The sequence below is a fragment of the Balearica regulorum genome, chromosome 25 (assembly GCF_011004875.1).
Source record: "Balearica regulorum gibbericeps isolate bBalReg1 chromosome 25, bBalReg1.pri, whole genome shotgun sequence".
NCBI lineage: Eukaryota > Metazoa > Chordata > Aves > Gruiformes > Gruidae > Balearica > Balearica regulorum.
In genome coordinates this window covers 1395316-1413959 of record NC_046208.1, presented here as the reverse complement: position 1 = coordinate 1413959, position 18644 = coordinate 1395316, and the positions used below count along the sequence as shown (strand labels likewise).

Below are 18644 nucleotides of genomic sequence, written 5' to 3'. Positions count from 1 at the left end.
GTGAGCTCCAGGAGCCCCTCATCATTGGGTTCAGTGGTGCAAGGCACCTGGGCACCTCTCCTGCCCTGACAGCAGCGCAGGCAACGAGCCGGCAGCCTCTGCTCCCTCCCCGGGGACGATCAGGGCTGCAGGCCTGGGGGCACCAGACCCTTGACACTCGACAGCTCGGCTCCCCCCGGTTTGGACACATGTCCGTCACTTCTGGGGTAGGCCTGCGAGTGGGGGGGGGGGGTGTGGGTGTGCACCCCTCGGGGTCCCGGGCTGGGCCAGCCCCCTCCCCCCGCTCCCTCCCCGCACAGAGCCAGGGCAATTCCCGCAGCCGGGACCCCCCGTGGGGCGTGGGACCCCGGGCGAGGCTCCCCCCAGCCGGGCACGGGGCGATGCTCAGGGCGGCGGGGCCGGAGGCACCGGGCAGGAGCCGCCCCCCCCCAGTCCCGGGCGGGCGGGCCCGCAGGGCGCACGGCCCCTTTCGCTTTCGTTTCTCCTTGCGGGGCCAGTCTCGGCATAGCCCAGCCCTGCCCTGCCCTGCCCGACACGGCACGGCACGGCACAGCCCGGCACAGCCCAGCTCGGCACGGCACAGCACAGCCCGGCACGGCACAGCTCGGCACGGCACGGCTCAGCCATGCCACGGTTCAGCGTGGCGGAGGCCAGGCGGTGGGGGGATCAGTTCGTGCAATTCCTGCAGGACACGGGCCGGGAGCAGGAGAGCCGGCGGGACACGCTGCGGAGCATTTACACCCAGGAGTTTCGGGGCAGGTGAGAGCCCTCGGCCAGACCCCGGGCAGCCTGGCCTGGGCCAGTCTCCCCCCAGCCAGCAGCACCCGTTCCCCCGGCCAGCACCACTGGGCCCTGGCCAGCATCACCCGTTCCCCTGGCCAGCTTCACTGGTCCGTGGCCAGCACTGCTGGGGCTTCACGGGGGGGGGGGTGTCAAGCCAGCTCCAGGCAGGAGCTGGGTGTGAGGGTAGCACTGGGGAGCAGGTGGGGGTCTTCAGGGGCTCTCCATCCCCTGCCGGGGTGGGATGGAGGACCTTGTGCTTTCCGAGCAGCTTGGAGACACCTGGACCAGTTAAATTAAACTGCAGGGGCTCCGTTCTCTCCAGGCGTGGGGAACACAGAATGGCATCATTGCTGGGGCAGTCCATGTCCCACTGGGCTGTGGGTACAGTGAGTGGCAGAGCTGCCTCCCTGGACACCAGCCCTGCGTGCCCCCAAGCCCCTCCATCTCGCCACAGCCCTGCTGGGATGCTCCCTGCCTGCAGGGACTCGCCGGGAGCCGTTTGGGCACAGCCTCGGGCACCCACTGCCCATCATGCTCCTCGCTTCACCCCACTGACATTGGTCATGCTGTCCCCTGTGCAATGTCACCACTGTTAATCATTGGCAAAGCCGGGGTTCAGCCCACTGCAGGCTGCAGGAAGTGCCCTGGGGTGCAGGAGGAGGCACTGTGGTCAGAAGCACTGTGGCTGTGCCTTGGAGGAGCCCCCATTTGCACCAGCTCAGGCCCTGAAGGATCTGGGGACAGGGATGCATCCCTGCCCCGCTGCCACCTGCGTGCTGGCAGGGACTGCACAGCCAGACGGCGATGCTGTGGCACTTTGAGTGACCACGGCACACCTGGAACAGCCATGCCACAGCACGGAGTTGCTGGAGCATCCAGCAGGGATCTAAGATTTACATGGGGCCAGTGAGAAGCCCCAGTCCTTCTCCCTCTCCTGGTGCAGAGGGGAGTCATCAAGTGCCCCTCACCCCAGCCTCGGTGCACCCTCTCTTCCCACTCGCCTCCTCTCAGCTGCCTGTGCCCCGGCAGCCCAGCCGTGCTCCACCCCACGTAGAAACCTCTCTCTCTCATCTGTGCAGGACTGATACAAAAATTCCCAACTTCGCCTGTGTCTTGTACGCGCTGAGGGTGACCCGCTGTGCCCAAGTGCGCGGGGAGTTAGTGCACTTCAAGAAGGTGAGGGAAGCCCCGGGCTGGGGCAGCGCAGCAGCTCCCACACCCACCGGGACCGGCTCCGCGGGAGCCCCCAGCCCCTGGCAGGACTCCGGGGCCACACTGATGCTGGCTGCTCCTTGCAGGAGAAGAGGCGTGTGGTGGTGGCAGACCAGTACCGGAGACCCAGAACGAACACGGAGGTGTTGGTGTCCTCATCTGCCTCAGACCAGCAGCCCAGCTCTGATCCGCAAGTGCCCCAGAGCCGTGCCAAGAAGTGGTATGACTGGCAGCACCCTGCCCACACCTGCCCTGGCACGGCCCCGGGGACCCCCACCCCAGCTGGGAAAGCCTGACCCTCCCTTCCCGCAGGGCTGAGTTCATCCGCGGGAAGCATGGGGTGGAGATTGTCTCAGAGCACGACCAGGACAATGGGCACATCCGCTTCCCGGTGGTGCCCGGCGAACCCCGGACGGTCACCATCCTGGTGCAGAACCACGGGGCGGAGGCCGTGACGCTGCGGCGGTGCCAGCCGCGCCAGCAGTTGCGGGAGCTCTCCTTCGTGGACAAGCAAGGAGTGACGCAGGGTCAGGACCTGCTGCTGCACCCAGGTAGGGTCCCGTCCCCTGCCCCGCACCCTGCCCCACCGGAGGAGATGCAGGACCCAGCTCTAGCCTCTTTGTCTTGCAGGTGCCATGCACCCCATCCAGGTGCAGTGCCTGGCCACCTGCAATGGGTATTTCTATGCCGTGGTGGTCTTTGAGTTCACCAAGGAGCCGGACGAGCCCTTCAGCATCGGGCGCTCCATCGCTGCCATCGCTGAGAGCCAGCTGGCCAAAGACCTGGGGCCCTCGGCGCCTTTCCGGCCTTACCAGGCCAGCCTCCAGCGCCCTGTCACCGTCATCACCGAGGACGGCATCCCCCCTGACAGGTACGTTGCAGGGCTGCCTGCTGCCATCCTGCGTGGAGGGCCCTGGCCTGTTCTCCAGCTGGGACAAGGCTCAGCTCCTTGGGACCCGGCTGTGGCTGTCCAGCACCCCGGGACAGTGCTTCACCCCCGTGCGATGGCTAGTGATGGCAGGGTTGGGGACACCCTGCTTGCCAGGGCCACGGGTGGTTGCAGCCCCGGGGGGGAGCTCAGCCCTGCAGTCCCTGCGGCAGCACTCTCCCCTCTGCCCAGCTCCCTGAAAAATGAACTGGAGAGGGAAATCCCCCTGGGCACCTACCAGTACCCGAAGAGCCTCAAGGACACGATCCTGCTCGGACCCAACGCCAGTGCCAGCTCCAGCTGGGCTGCCATGCGGTGAGTGCCGAGGGGTGGGGGTAATGCCGCCCGGCCCTGCACCTCCCACCCGCTGCCCCTCGGCCGAGGTGTCCCCTGGGCACGGTGACGTCCCTGCTGCCCACAGGTCGCTGCTGGAGGCTCCTCTGCAGGCTGGGAACTATCAGGAGAAGTTCCAGCTCCTGTTGCACCTGGAGGAGATCCAGATGGAGGTGGACATCCGGCGCTACGACATGCAGGACGTGAGCATGGTGCAGGACAGGGCGCTGCTGGTCCTTGATGTGCGTAGGAGGAACTGGTGGGGTAGGAGGGGTGCTGGGGCTCCCAGGGGTGCCCAGCATCACACCGGCGATTCCACACAGGTGCCCGGTGTGGCCGAGAACCGCCCGTCCGTGCTGAAGGGTGACCACCTCTTTGCCCACCTGAGCAGCGAGCGGGACCACTCCCCGCTCATCCAGTACAAGGGCTACGTGCACGGCGTGGAGCTGGAGAAGGTCAGGCTGGGCTTCTCCTCCAAGTGAGTGGTGTCTGGCCCCAGCCAGGCTGGTGGGGTCCCGGCAGCCCCGCTCGGACGCGCCAAAGGCTGGGCACGGGCTGGGAAGGGCCGGGGAGGGCGTGGGGGAGCGTACCCATGCCCTGCTCACACTGCTCCTTCCCAGGCTGCAGAAGAAGTTTGTGAACAACCTGAAGTTCGACGTGACCTTCACCTTCAGCCGGCTGCCGCTGCAGGTCCAGCACCGGGCTGCAACCCTGGCCATGCGGCACAGCTTGTCCAGCCTCCTCTTCCCCTCTGCCTCGTGCCACAAGTCCCTCTTCACAGGCACCTTCCAGCCCCGGTGAGTCCCCGTGCCTGCGGGGCGGGGGGGTTCGGGAGGGCATGGGGACCCGGCACGCTCAGCCGTTGCTCCCACAGATGGTTCGACCGCAAGCTGCAGGCGAACGAGGAGCAGTGCAGAGCCGTGACGCACATCGTGACCGGGATGTCCAGGCCAGCCCCATACCTCATCTTTGGCCCCCCTGGGACTGGCAAGACGGTCACCGTCGTGGAAGCCATCAAGCAGGTGAGTGACCGGTGCCCAGGTCCAGCCCTGGGCATCGCTGCCCACTCTGGCCCGTGGGGCTCAGCACCATCACCCCCTCCTCCCACCTAGGTATGGACATGCTTTAAGGACGCCCGGATCTTGGCCTGTGCCCCTTCCAACAGTGCCGCAGACCTGCTGTGCCAGCGCCTCATCAAGGACATCGCGCCCCGCTACATCTACAGGCTCATGGCCAGCTCCAGGAGCTACCAGGATGTGCCTGCTGATATCAGGGTAGGTCCCCACCCCTCCATCCCAGTACCCCACAGCACGTCTGGGCTGGTGGCGCCCAGGGAGAGCAGGATGCCACCGAATGCCTGTGTTTCAGCCCTGCTGCAACTGGGATGACGAGCAGAGCTGCTACGTGTATCCGAGCAAGGAACACCTGGGGCGCTACCGGATCCTCATCACCACCCTGGTGACAGCGGGAAGGTCAGAGGACCTGGGATTGTCCCCACCACCCACAGCGGGTGGACCTGGGGCCTGCCTTGCAACCAGGCTGAGGGCAGCCCTGCTGGGGTGCGGTGGGGGAGAGGGGGTGCGGAGGAGGGCGGGCAGCGGGGGGACCCCTCCTCTGCAGGAGGACAAGGGGAGGAAGGACGGCCAGCCAGGGCAGGGATGCCGAGGCAGCCTCACTCCACCTCTCTCCCAGGCTGGTGTCAGCCAACTTCCGCCCAGGGTTCTTCTCCCACGTCTTCATCGACGAGTGCGGCCAGGCAGTAGAGCCAGAGAGTGTGGTCGCCATCGCAGGTGAGTGGTGCCTGGCTGCTGTCATGAGAACCGGTGTCTCGCCATGGCACGGGGACCCCCCTGCCCCCCCACTGAGCTCTTCCTCTGCCCAGGGCTCCTGACTGCCATGGACCAGGAGACCAACCCCAACGGGGGGCAGCTGGTGCTGGCAGGAGACCCCCAGCAGCTGGGCCCTGTCCTGAGGTCGCCGCTGGCCATCGAGCACGGCTTGGGTGAGCGGGGAGAGGGGCAGGAGAGCTGCCGGCACCTGGGGGCCAAGTGGCCTTGTGGGGAGCCACAGGGTCTCGCTGGGTGCAGGCACCTCGCTGCTGGAGAGGCTGATGCTGCACAACCCCTTGTACAAGAAGTCGAGCGGAGGATACAACCCGCAGTTCGTCACCAAACTGCTCTGGAACTACAGGTGGGGATGGTGCCAGCGTGGGGACGGGCACAGGCAGGGATGGGGCTGCTCTGCTGAGCGTGGCTCCATGCAGGACCTGTGCTTGCACCCCGGGCTCCAGCTCCCCAGAGCCTCGTAGCACCCCAGCCGGTGTGGGAGAGGGGAGCGCACCCCCTGTCCTGGATGCACGGTACCCGGGAGGGTGCTGGGGCCTCGTGACACCCACCCTGGGCACTGTCCTGCCTCTGCCAGGTCCCACGAGGCCATCCTCAAGATCCCCAACGAGCTCTTCTACGACAGCGAGCTGAAGGCCTGCGAGAGCGACGAGTTCGATGTCCGGAGTCTGTATTGCGCCTGGGAGGAGCTTCCCAAAAAAGTGAGGGGGGCAGCAGGGAGGGGACGCGGGGAGGAGCCCTGAGCCGCAGGTGGAGCAGAGCCCAACGCTCTCGACCCCCAGGGCTTCCCCATCATCTTCCACGGGGTTTGTGGGGAAGATCGGAGGGAGGCCAAGAGCCCCTCATTCTTCAACACGGCTGAGATCGAGGTGCTGGTCCACTACCTCAAGAAGCTGCTGCAGAGCCGGGGCAAGGGGGGCTGCCCCAGCGTCTCGCCCAAGGAGGTCGGCATCATCTCTCCCTACAGAAAGCAGGTGAGGGGCACGGCTCTGCAGGCAGGGGACGGGCAGAGACGTCCCCAGGGGACAGGGGGCACTGGGACGGATGGGCAGCCCCGGGGCTGGCGTGCGAGGACAGCTCTGTGGTGGCTGGACCATGCTGCATGCCTCCCCCCAGGTGGAGAAGATCCGGAAAGCCATCACCTCCCTGGACCCCGTCCTGCGGTCGCTGCGAGACATCAGCCTGCTGAAGGTACGGTCCTGGGCGCGGAGGGGAGAGGAGCTCACCCCACTGTGGGCAGAGGGAGCCCCGCCAGCCCCAGCCCCAGGGTGCTCCCCGGCCCCTCACCTGCTGTTCCCACCCCAGGTGGGCTCTGTGGAGGAGTTCCAGGGCCAGGAGCGGCGCGTCATCCTCATCTCCACCGTGCGCAGCTGCAGCGAGTACCTCCAGCTCGACCAGAACTTCAAGCTGGGCTTCCTCAAGAACCCCAAGGTACCGCTCTGCCTTGAGCAGACCCATCTCCCTTGGCACCCCCCGCTCCCCTCCGGTGCCCCGCAGACAGGCAAAGCTGCTGCGGGTGCTCGGTGCCGCGCCAGAGCTGCCTGCACCCAGGTGAGGCTGGGGAGGGGGCTGAGAGGCGCCGCTGCAGAGTAAAGCCCCCACTCTTGTTCTCTTTTCAGAGGCTCAACGTGGCCATCACCAGGGCCAAGGCTCTGCTGATCGTGGTGGGTAACCCGGCCGTGCTCAGCAAGGACCACCACTGGCAGAGGTGAGCCTTGCCTGGCCTGCCTGCCCTTCCCTGCTGCCTGCCTGCCCTTCCCGGTCCCCTGCCTGCCCTCCCCTGCTGCCTGCAGGCAGCGCCAGGCCATGCCCAGCAGTACGGAGGCAGTCAGGCCAGTGCCACCTCCTGCCCACGCTCCCCTCGCTCTGCACCCGCAGGTTCCTCAGGTACTGCAGGGACGAGGGCGGCTACACGGGCTACCCCTACGAGGACGACAGCCCAGCCGAGGATGGCCTCGCTGCCGACCTCCACGCGCTGCGCCTCGACAATTAGCAACGCGGTGAGCAGGGCTGGGAGCTGCCGGCGGAGCCCCCGCAGGAGCGGGGTGAGCGGGGTGGCATAGCTGGCCACGCTCCACCAGCACCCTGGGGCAGCAGCACGGCCACGGCCGAGCCAGGGCGCGGGTTCGTGTGTGCAAGGGGTGCAGGGAGGTCTTAGGTGCTGCGTGTCCCCTCCCGAGTGAGGGCCAGCTCTGCCATGGGGTTTCTCTGCAGGAAACCCTCCTGGGAAAGGAGGAGAAGCCCCGTGGAGCTCCAGCACCCCTCAGCCCGCCTCTGGCCCGCAGCAGCCGCCTGCTCTCCCCCTGCCTCGGCCCCGGGGTGCTCAGCGCGCTGTGCATCCCTACAGAGATGGGGCTGAGCCCGCCGGCAATGGGGTCCTGCAGGCCTTCGCTGCCAGCGAGAGCCCCAGCATGGACCGCAGGACAGCCCGGGGCAGACGCCCCCCCCTCGCAGAGCGGGACCATGCCGGCGCTGGAATGGGACCACTCTCCCTTTTAAACATTTTTTGGCACAGCTGTGGAAAGCCCATTCTCTGTGAATGGTCTCACCATTCAATGAGAGTCCGGCCTCCAAAGAGCATCACTGGGTGCGCAGGGCAGCTCAGTGCTGCCGCAGTGGGTGACTGGGGTGCAGGCAGGGACCCAGCCAGGTGCAGGGCGGCCGGGCTCCCCCACCAGGCAGCTGCCTGGCCCGAGAGCTGGCACGGCTGCACGGGCACACTTCACTTTATTAGCCCAAAATAAATGTTTAGAGAAAAATGTTGTATTGATGTCAAGTCCTGGGCTCTGCTACCACAGCTGGGGCTGCCGGAGCAGGGACGGGCTTGCTGCAGCCCTGCTCTGACCTGCTGCAGGATGGGGACAGAGGGGGACAGCTCTCACGGTGACTGCGGTGCCTGTTGCGCCAGGGCTCCGGCAACACGGACCGGACATGGCCAGGGAGCTCCTGCCCAGCCCTTCTCACCTAAGCTGCTCCCAGGCTCTTACCCAAGGACGTGGTGACGAGCCCTGAGGCAAGAGGGGCTGGGGGCCAAGCAAGCCCCCCACCCCACAGCGCATGGACCCGGCCCCCGGGCAGCAGCCCGGGCCAGCGCAGGGGCACGAAAGACAGCCAGAAGGATCCACGTGAGCAGAGTTACAATTACCGAAATACCAGTTTGCATTTATTCTCCCAATTACGCAGTTCAATTTACTGGTGCTAAGTCTGTGACCGATGCAGACTTGAAGAAGGTGTTGCTGGCAGAGCTGGGCAGAGGTGCTGCCCCAGCGCAGGTCCCGGGAGCAGAGCGCTTCGCTCGGTTCCCCAGGCAGGCGGCTGAGCCCGGCTCTGCACACAGACGGGGCTGAAAACTGCCCTGAGCAAGTCTGTATAAAAAGCTGGTGTGTGCTGCCAGAGGGGAGCGGGCAGAGCACCCAAGGGCCCAGCAGACCCCATGTGCGAGCTGCGAGCAGCAGCCAGCGGCACCTCCTGCTTCTGCAGCACCTGCCCGGAGCTGGGGAGGGAGAGCGAACATCGCGGCAGTCCCCGTGGGAGAGGCGAAACCAGGGAGGTCAGTATAAAACGGGGTGACACAGAGAGCTACGCAAATGCCCGGCCCATAGAGAGCAGCGGGGACTGAAGGCACTGGTCCCTCATGGCCCTGGGGTCACACAGGGACACCCCACGGGCTTGGGTGGCAGCTCTCGTGCGGAAGGTTCGGGGCAGGTACTGGCACCATGAGATCCCGCTTCGGCCGTCTGCCAGCGCTCCCTCCCTGCGCGGCGCAGGGCAGCCGGGTGCCGGCGCAGGCAGCTGCCTCCTGGCCTGCCAGGCTGCTCACAGCAGCGGGCAGCCTCTGCGCTTCTTGTTCTTCCGGACCTGCAGGCCTGCGCGGGTGGCCATCTCAAAGACCTCCCGCACGCCCTCCTTCGTCTTGGCCGAGCACTCGAGGTAGCCGAAGGCATTGATCCTGTTGGCCATGTCCCTCCCCTCCTCTGGCTTCACCGGTTCCTAGAAAGCATTAAAAAAAAGGTGTTCAGGAGCATTGCCAGAAAACAGCAGCAAAAAGCGCAGGGACTGCCCTTGGGGCATCCAGCACGGCAAAGGGGAGCCCCAGCGAGGCGGCGCGGGGAGGGACGGGTCGCTGGCCGAGGCAGCAGGACCCAGGGCTGCCCCCACCTGCTTCATCTTCGCCAGCTCCCGCCGCGTGTGCTCGTCGTTCCGCAGGTCCTTCTTGTTCCCCACCAGGATGATGGGCACGTTGGGGCAGAAGTGCTTCACCTCTGGCGTCCACTTCTCAGGGATGTTCTCTGCAACGAGCACGCATGGACCCCCTGAGCCGAGGGGCTGTTCCCCCCTCCCCAGCTCCCTTGCAGCTGCAGGAACCAGTATCAGGCTTTTCCCACAGGAAGGGGGGGGCTCGCCCTCCTCTCCCATCACCTCCACCAAGCCAGCAAGTTCCCAGCATTTTTGTGAAGCACACACAAAGCCAGGAGATGGAGGGGAGGGACTGGCATCCCCCAGAGGGGCAGCACGGGGGCTTCCCGGACCCCCGGGGGGTTTAGCAGCAGCACCCGGTCCTGCAGGAGCCCCAGGTCCCCCCTTGCTCCCTGTTCCTACCGAGGCTATCCGGGCTGTCGATAGAAAAGCACATGAGGATAACATCCGTGTCCGGGTACGAGAGCGGCCGCAGCCTGTCATAATCCTCCTGTCCCGCCGTGTCCCACAGGGCCAGCTCCACCTGGGAGGGGACAGGGACGTGGCTCAGCAGCTCGCAGACGGCTTGGCAGGCCAGGAGCGAGCAGGTTTATCTTCCTCACTTAGAGCTCCAGCCTTCCTCAAACCAGGGCAGGGTCAGGGTGACCCAGAAACGCGGGAGCCGCGGGGCTCCCCCAGCACTGCAGGCGCACCCGAGCCGTGCGGAACAACCCACGCGGCAGCGCCGGGCGGTGGCACTGCCAGTGCGGGAGCGAGGGGATGGGAAAAGCTTCGGCAACCCGCGATGGTCTGTACCTGCTTCCCGTCTACCTCTATGTCGGCAATGTAGTTCTCGAACACAGTCGGTACGTAGACCTCGGGGAACTGGTCCTTGCTGAACACGATCAGCAGACACGTCTTTCCGCAGGCACCGTCTCCCACGATCACCAGCTTCTTCCTGATGGCCGCCATCGCTGTGGGGACAAGAGCGGATGAGCAGGACAGAGAGCCGCAGGCAGCCCATGACCCCGGCCCCTCCTGCCCCCCCCCCGCGCCCCACAGTCTCTTGCACAACTGCCCGTGAGGGTACCGGCTGCACACACCCGCACACGCCAGCGTGAGCAGCCGCTGACCAGAGGCTCTCCCAGCTCCCCAGTGGAGCTCCCACACCTCCAGCGCCTGCACACCGGCTCACAGGCACTGCAACAACCAGCCCGACCGGAACCGTTTCCATCCATCACCGCAGCCGCGACCAGGAGAACCGTCACACCGACGCCCCAGCCACGGCACGCGCCGGTGGCTGCACGTAGGGACCTCCTGCAAGATGACGAAGCGCTCTGCCTCACCCACCCCGGCCAGCCCACCCCTCCCGTGGTGGCTTTCTCGCTGTGCCACCACCCCAGACAAACGGCTTTTCTGACGACCTCGGAGTCGCACACACCCGTTGGTTTTATTTCAGATTATAAATTCTTCACGGCAGAAACTGTACTCCAGGTTTCACACAGGCGCGCTCACCGGCTCCCAAATAATCCGATCAGCAGCAGGAACGCGCCAAGCCGAGCTCTCGGAGGTCCGGGCAAGCGTGACCTGCGCATCTGGCACCCAGTACCGGGCTGGCCCCATCCCAGCCCGTCTGACAAAGGAGCCTTTGCCACATAACCGCTGAGAGCCGACGCTGGCACCGGCGGCGGGAGAAGCTGCCAGCCATCACTCAGCTAACAGAGCCAAAATCTCGCAGTAAAGTGGGCTGCTTTCTGCCCCAAGTGAAAAGGATGCAGTCCTGCAAGGAAAACTATGCCTTCGCATCCTCGAGTTTCAAAAGGAAATTACAGCTGAGCCTGGGAATTGCCCGGGACGATGCCACGGAATGCCTGCCGGGGCGTCTGAACGAGGCACGGGAAAATCAGTTGTGGTGGGATCACATCCCTCCCCAGGCCCAAAATCTCTTTCCCATCCCCAGTTTCCCAAATGCTTCAGTCCAAAGAGCCCGACGCACTCCCTACGCACCCGCAGCACATCAGCAGCTCTCCATCCCTGCAGAAATCCCGGGCAAGATGCACGACGACAGCTCAGGGTTTAATCCCTGGAAAAGCACACGCTGCTCCGCGGGCTGGGGGAAATTACAGGCGACCAGAACACCACTCACGGAGGCAGGGATGCTCCACGTCCTCCAGCCAGCCCTGCCCGTCTCCAAACCCCCTCTGCGCGGGGCGGCAGGACTGGAAGGGGCGGGTTGTGCTTGAAGCATCGGGGAGATTCAGGGGAAATAACCGTGCGGGAAGGATGCACGCGCCCGTGCTAATGCACCGAGCTGCAAGCGCGGGGAGAGGATCACGCCGGGGATGCCCAGCCATCGCAAGCTTTGCATTTAACCGGGGCGCCGACGCTGAGCCTTAATGAAGGCCTTGGCGCCTGCCCTCTCCCGGGGCGATCACACGCGAACCCTCCTCTGAAATAAAAGGAAAGAAAAGAGAAAAACCCGAGTAAGGCTGCATCATAATTAGCTGCAAGTGAAGGATTAAGAAATTAGACTCAGTAGCTGACTTGCATTTCAAAAGCGGGCTGAAGAGAGCTCCTCTCATCTGCATACTTAGCAGGTCACCGCTAAGCTCCTGCCTGGAGGAAACCTCCCCAGGGCTGTCACACAAACCCCCCAGGAAGTTTCATGCACCATCCCAGCTCTAAAAAAAAAATCCAACCGCCAGACTGTGTGGCTGGGGCAGAAGAGAGAAAGGTTTCACCCAAATCTGGAGCGGACCCGCCACAGCCCCGGATCTTTGCAGGTTACAAGCAGAAGCAGGAATGGTTGGTGGCCGCTGAGCGCTGTGGAGCCGTTAACAAAAATAGTAAGCCGGTACTTGCAAGGTGAGAAGAGCGAGGATGAAGGGCTGCGCCGGGCAGGATCCGGCACTCCTCACCCAGGAGCCTCGGCGGTAAGCACACATCCCGGTGCAGCAGCCTGTCTAGATACAGGGCGAGCACATCTCTGCAACACTGAAGTTGAAGAAAAAACTCAAGGTGTCCAAAGGGTCCCGCTGCCAGGGGCTGAGCAGGGAGGGGAAACCCCCGGCACGGCTCCTGTCCCCGTTCTTTGGGCCCTCCCACCTGTCCCAGCTGGGCCAGGGACACCCGCAGCCCCACGCACGGGCAGCCGGCCGGGAGCTCGTCCCAAGGAGACAGGACGTTTGTGTTATGGAGGCAGAAAAAAGGGGCTGGAGGAGTCTGCTGTCTCCTGCCCACTTGAGGAAGGAAAGCTCTCGAGGACATTGTATCCCTGGGGACACAAGAAATGCATCACCCCTGTTGCAAACCATCCTTCTTGTCTGACCAAAGGCTCATCCTCTCTCCAGCCACCATCTCCACAGCACAAGGAACAAGGAGAGGTCATGGGCAAAAAAATCTATTTACTTAGACAGAAAGTTCCTTTGCCCACAGCAAAAAGTGATTTGCTGCTTTGCAACTCCGTATCTCAAAGGCAAACGGGGGAAGAAAGGTGGTGTGGGACGCGCCGCTATCTAATCCACACAACGCAGGAGACACATCTGCAGCGCAAGGAACAGCGGATGCCCGGGGAGACAAACAGCCCGCTCCCAGCCAGACATGGAGACCTGCCCGTGCCCAGTCTGCCAGACATCGCACCTAAACAAAAAACAACCGGAGCGGCAGAGCGCGGTGCTGCAGCCAGCCCCGCAAAGCTGCCAGCTCCCCGCTGCCGGCTCCCCTGCCCGCACGCCGTCCCGGCGAGGGGGATGGCAGCTGCCTGGACTCTTGCTGCAGAGGCAGCCAGGCGGGGACGGGGCGGGAGGAAGCAGAGATGCTCCAAATCAAGAAGAGTCACCGCACTCAGAGCTCCTTCCCGTGGCCTCTGGCGTCCACCCTGACCTGGGACGGCTCCGGGACCCGGCAGCTCCCGAGCCCGGCGTGATGCCAAGTGGTGACTCAGCAGGCAGAGGCACTGTCCCCACCCGAAATCTCAGCACAATTCATTCCATTACTCACGAGAGCGGCCCAGAAATAGCCCATTACTAATCTAGAGCCGGTGTGCAAAGGCGAGCGGGGAGAGGAGGCTCTGAGCACCGTGTGCCTCGGCGGCCGGCTGGGCTGTCCCCATCCATGCCCTCGCCCCGCGAGCCAGCCGGCATGACACCAATGCCAGATGCCGGTGGCACTCTGCTCGAGGAGAAATTATCTCCTCTGCCAGGGGATGCCCTGTCACTCAGCAGGACGGGGCCAGTCCCTGGGACACGGGAGCCCGATGCAAAGGGCTTTGCGCTGTTCCCAAATTGCGAGTGGATAAAAGACGGTGGGAAACGTGAAGACAATTTGAGGAGGATAGCTTTACTACAACTGACAGCAGGCCAAATGATTAAAAGGACACAGCTGCCCACATCGGCCATGGAAATTCCAATTTTAAACTCTGCTGAACGTTAACCACCCTGAGTTACGGCAAAGGCTGCCCAGCCACGCTGGCAATCCAACCCGGCCCGTACAGCAACCGCGGTTTTCGGGCGTGAGCAGCCCTTTGGGTGCCTCACTGGAGATGCCTCCTGCTCATTCACGGAGATAACAAAAGGGAGCAGCAACCTTATGCCGGCACCTCCCGCAGAGCGGCACTGCCAAACCCCGCGGGGCTCCCGCACCCGACCCTGCACCCGCTGCTGCGGGGCCGCACCGGGACGGCCGGGGGTTTGCTCTGCACCACCGCCGGCAGTGTCCACCCTGATGGCACCAGCCTAATCCTGAGCAGGCAGCTCCTTCAGCACACCACGAAATAGCAAAAATGAGACCAAATTGCTCTGCTCTACTTTCCAAGCAGCTACTCTAAAGCCATCACCATAAAACCAGCCAGGGCTCCAGGACAGCCCTTGCGTTATTGGCCTCTCCCAGCTTTGTGCCTCAAAATGTGAAGTTCCTGCTGAGCAGGAAACGGGGAATTCCTCTGGCAGCAGGACGCGTCCATCAGCTGGCGTCTGCCACGGGATCTCAGGAAATGGCAGAGAAAGACGTTAACGCTTTGAAGAAGGGCTCAAACTAGGACAGCAATCTTTCAATGAACCTCCTCGGCGAGCCTCGAGCTCCCCGAGCCTACAGAGGGGTTTTGTTCTAAAGCAGAAATTCCCAAGCGCTGCTGCTGATGGCCCCACCCCGGCTGGAACCGTCACACCACCTATCAGCAAAACCAGCTGAATTTCTGCTCTGCCCGCAGCCCTGGCCGGAGGCGCAACCCCGAAGGCTGGGCAGGGCAGGGCTGGTGGGGACGGAGCCGTGCTGGGAGCAGCCCTTTCACGGGGACACCCCCAGCGCTGCCGGCGTGGCAGGGCCAGCTCCCCACGGGCCCCGGGCACCCCAGATGTCCTAGTCGAACAAAACCTCATCCTGAAGGAGCAGAGGAGAGCGGAGCAAGGAGGAGGGTCAAGCCTTGTGCAGCTGCTAGCATTGCCCTGCTCCTCTTGGCCAGAGCCAGGAGAACAGAGCTGGGACCCCTGTTCCTGCCTTGCAGAGTTGCCACCAAGCGTCTCCTTACAGGCTGCCTGCCAGATGATTAGAAAATATTTCTCTGTCCCAGCAGCTCTCCGGTCACTCCCCTCAGGCTGGAGGCTCAGGGAACAACCAGCCCCTTGCACGCAGCCCCGTCGCCCGCCCGGACCCCCTGGCATCGTGACACAACCACAGAAGGAAAAACACCTCTTTGAACAGACCGAGATCTTCCTGGCATTGCTGTGGCTCCGGCTTTGCTAAACTTTTCAATGGTTTAACAAACAAAAGCATCCGAGTGCTCAGCTGGACTGTTTTGATTTAACTCGCTCGGGAAGGAGCTGGGCTAACCCAGCACAGACCGGGCTCAAGGCGAGAACAGCCACGAGGCACGTAAAAGGATTTCAAAAACCCCAAAACGCACGCCTTCGGCTCAAGCTGCGCAACCTGTAACACACACAAGACCTAAGGCAGCTCGCAGCATCCAGAGAGCACAAAACACCAGCAGGCAACACAGAAAATGTTTTCTAACCAGCGCAGCCAAGGACGAGCTGTCTCCATTTCTAAACATGGCCGTGTGTGTGCACAGGGCTGCCGCCACCGCCCCAGCACGCCAGGCGAGGGCACCTCGGGACAGGGCCCCGGAGAGGCACCGCCGGGCAAACAAGAGCCACTTTGGACAGCCCTGGGCCACCACGGGCACTGCCAGAGCCCCGGGGGTGCCCCCCTCCAGCACCCCCCCGGAACAGCTCTCCTCCCGTCCCACCACCAGGTCACGGCTCCCATCACCACAAGCAGGGTGTCCCACCAAAGCCTGTGTCCAGGCCACTGCCGTCCCCAAGCTAAAGTAACGGGAAGGGGGTTGGAGGTGTTTGGGGACAGAACGACGGAGGCGCACGGGCCATTTGCAGGCATGGCCAGCAGAAAGCCCCGCAGGGGTGGTTCACAACAGAAATGGTTTTAGCTGGTCGGACCTGCTGGCACAGCTGGTGCAATGAAAAAGAAAGTAAACTTCCAAATTAATACCTGACAGGTATGCCCATCGAGGGGAATTTAATTTGCTGAGACATCTAAACCACAGCCAAGGTAGCACAGGACAAACGTCCTGGCAAGTGTCTCGGGTATCAGAGGGACTTTTATACAGAAGCAGAAGAAAGTTCCAAAAAGGGCTTGAAGCGAAGAGCAACGCCAAAGGGAAATGCAACGGCCAGGGCAGAACTCAGGCTCCGAGCTCCTGGGCGGATCGCAGCTCCAAGACGATCAAAGTGGCGCTGGTTTTGGCACAGCAGCATCTGCAATTTCACGCTCGCGCAGCCCCCCGGGCAGGCCAAGCTCCGCGTTTCTGCGTAGCGCAGAGGAGACCAGCCTCCAGCCCTCGCTCGCGCCAACCTCCATCGCTGACACCCAGAGCACGACCCACACCCACCAGCAACGCCGGCTCCCGCTGCTCAGAGCCTCCTCGTCCCACCGGCCACCGCTGCCAAAACTACCCAGCACGGAGGAAACTATATTTATCCCTGGCAAAACTGCCTGAAACCTTCTTAAAACCTAGACCTGCCGCATCCAAATGACGAGCCATCATCAAAAAGGAGCTCAAACTCAGTGCTTAAGTTTTAGATCTTACCTTTTTTTTTTTTTTTTTCTAAAACTGTGAGCTATTCTTGGGGTTACGGCACGCTGCGGCACAGCAGCAAAATGCAACTGCCCAGACCCGCAGCAGAGCAGCCAGGCTGGCTTGTTTTCATTGCTAAATCCCACAAAAACATCCACAAGGAAAACAGAGAAAGGGACATGGAACAGAAGAATTTCTAAGCCTAAACAAAGCTTGAACCACAAGTGCTTGAGCTTTGTGGGAAAACTCTGCCTGCCCTTACCTCCTTTTCCAAAGGACATCATGCCATGTTCTTATTTTACCTCCCGCGGAAGTGACAGCCTCCCCAGACTCACGGCAGTACAAGTGTCTCGCTGAAAGCTTCAAATAACACACCACAATCTCAGCAGATGCCTGCACTTGTGCAATGCCTGACTGCCGCTGCCCCAGGGCCAATCAATATTTGCTAATACATTCCTTACTTTTCATGTCAATACGCCTCTCCAGTGTAAACAGCAAGTTTAGGAGGTGAGCCTGGTTAAACGCTCCCGATAACCTGTTGGAAGACAGTGACTTGGCTTATTTTCCACTTAAAAAAAACCCCAAACGTTTCCCTGGGGAAGCTGTAGCCATCAGGAACATGGATTCAATTGAAAGTCCATCAAATCTCACGCAGCCTCTACCTATTCTACTCGTAGCTGAGAAGGAGCTGAACATAAATTGAAACTGGTTTTGATGCCAAAAGGCACTTGGAAAAATTAAAATAAAATGCAACTGGTCTCAGTGAAATACAGACAGCCAAATCCGCTACCTCCTCGTCTCCGGTTTCACCTGAACACTTTGCTGGGGATGTGGCAGCGCTGCCGGATTCCCGCTCCCAGCCCACCCCCCCGTCCCCCCGCACAGATGCGCCCCGCGAAGCAACCCCGGGGATCACGCTGCCGTTTTCACGGGGGGGCGTCAAGAGGCTGATGCCGGATTTAGGGGGTTTGGCGGCCGCTGGGAAGACTTGGCTGCCAGATTGTTAGTGCTGGAAAGGGCCGCGCAGTCATGGTTTTGGAATGCTCCCTTGCTCCTAAGACATTACACAATTATTTCTCCTCCCCGCAAGCCCCCCTAATATAAATGTTTAAAAATGAGCTCAGCAGTAAGCAAAGGGAACTTTTTTCCTTCTTCTGAAAAAAAAAACACAAGAGCGGCCGCTCCGCGAGCAAGGCTGCGTACGGGGACGTGCTGGAGCGGGGGCTGCGGGGAGGGATGGCGGGACGGGGCAGCAGCCCTGGGCTCTCACCGCAGCCTGGCCCGGGACAATCACTGGCTGGGAGGCTGCGGGGAGCCCTGTCCGGGTGACACCCGTGAGTCGGGACCCACAGCCCTGGGCCGCCCTCAAGGGACGACCGCAATGGCTGAACCACCGCTGACCCATCCCTGCCCCACGCCCAGGGACCCCCACCCCATCCCAGGCACACCCATCCCGTCCTGTCCTGCTGCACCCCTCCCAGACGGCTGGGGCATCGACTCCCCATGCCCTGCACCCCCAGCACTGCTCCGGACCCCACCCCAGCACCCACCCTACAGCCCAGTTCCCCCGGACCTCACCAGTAACCCCACACCCCAGTTCCCCCAGACCCCATCAGTACCCCCAGCTCTGACCCCGCACCTTACCAGTACCAGTAACCCCACACCTCCAGCTGCCCAGACCCCAGCACTGACCCCAGCCCCCGCTCCCTCCCATCCCAGCACTGACCCCACGGCCCCATTCCCCCCGCTCCCAGCAGTGCCCCCCCCCCGCCGCCCCGCCGCTCAGCTCCCCCAGACCCCCCGCACCCCGAGCCCAGCCCGGCCCGCACCTCTCTCCGCCGCTGCCCAGGTCCCGGTCCCAGCTCCAGCCCCGGCCCCGGCTCCGCAGCGCTGCTCGGGCGGCACCGCCCCGTCCGGGGGCCGCCCGCGGAGGGCGGAGCGGGAGCGCTCCCAGCCGACCCGAGCCGAGCCAACCCGAGCCGAGCCGACCTGACCCGAGCCGTGTCGACCCGAGCCTAGCCCACCCGAGCCTAGCCGATCCGAGCCGAGCCGAGCCGAAAGGCGGTGCCGGGGCCGTGCCCCTTCCCCGCGCAGCCCCCGTCCCGGCTCCGGGGACCCCCGGGAGCTGCCGCTGCTTCCCCGCGGGCGCCATCCCCGGGCTGGTCCCAAGCCGCCGGGCAGGGAGGTGCCGCCCGCCTCAGCCAGCCTGGGCTCCCCGAAGGGTTTTGTCCCGGTTTGGGTTACCGACGCCAGGCAGGGAGAGGGGCGATCCCGGCGCTGC

General features: G+C 63.4%; 2 protein-coding genes across 3 annotated transcripts; one reads left to right on the top strand and one right to left on the bottom strand.

The window, feature by feature from the left end:
* Nucleotides 1–512: 512 nt before the first annotated feature.
* MOV10 (Mov10 RNA helicase) lies at nt 513–7975 on the top strand. The gene is made up of 22 exons (XM_075775991.1): nt 513–759; nt 1863–1959; nt 2082–2215; nt 2308–2546; nt 2626–2866; nt 3116–3238; nt 3345–3498; nt 3580–3734; nt 3877–4053; nt 4131–4278; nt 4369–4530; nt 4625–4728; nt 4949–5046; nt 5139–5258; nt 5344–5446; nt 5678–5801; nt 5883–6074; nt 6217–6291; nt 6406–6531; nt 6720–6808; nt 6979–7100; nt 7315–7975. Exons 1-21 carry the CDS (start codon nt 626–628, stop codon nt 7091–7093), a joined length of 2910 nt encoding a protein of 969 aa, XP_075632106.1. The 5' UTR covers nt 513–625; the 3' UTR covers nt 7094–7100; nt 7315–7975.
* Nucleotides 7976–8235: 260 nt separating this feature from the next.
* RHOC (ras homolog family member C) lies at nt 8236–18356 on the bottom strand. 2 transcript variants are annotated; one of them, XM_075776004.1, is made up of 6 exons: nt 18193–18335; nt 16825–16898; nt 10093–10250; nt 9700–9820; nt 9259–9389; nt 8236–9090 (listed from the first exon to the last, which is right to left on the bottom strand). In XM_075776004.1, the coding sequence occupies exons 2-6, from the start codon at nt 16829–16831 to the stop codon at nt 8917–8919; spliced, it is 591 nt and encodes a 196-aa protein (XP_075632119.1). In that variant the 5' UTR covers nt 16832–16898; nt 18193–18335; the 3' UTR covers nt 8236–8916. The 2 variants fall into 2 exon arrangements, with proteins under 2 accessions (XP_075632119.1, XP_075632120.1); XM_075776005.1 differs by lacking the exon at nt 16825–16898 and having other exon boundaries at nt 18193–18356.
* Between the last annotated feature and the right edge of the window lie 288 nt (nt 18357–18644).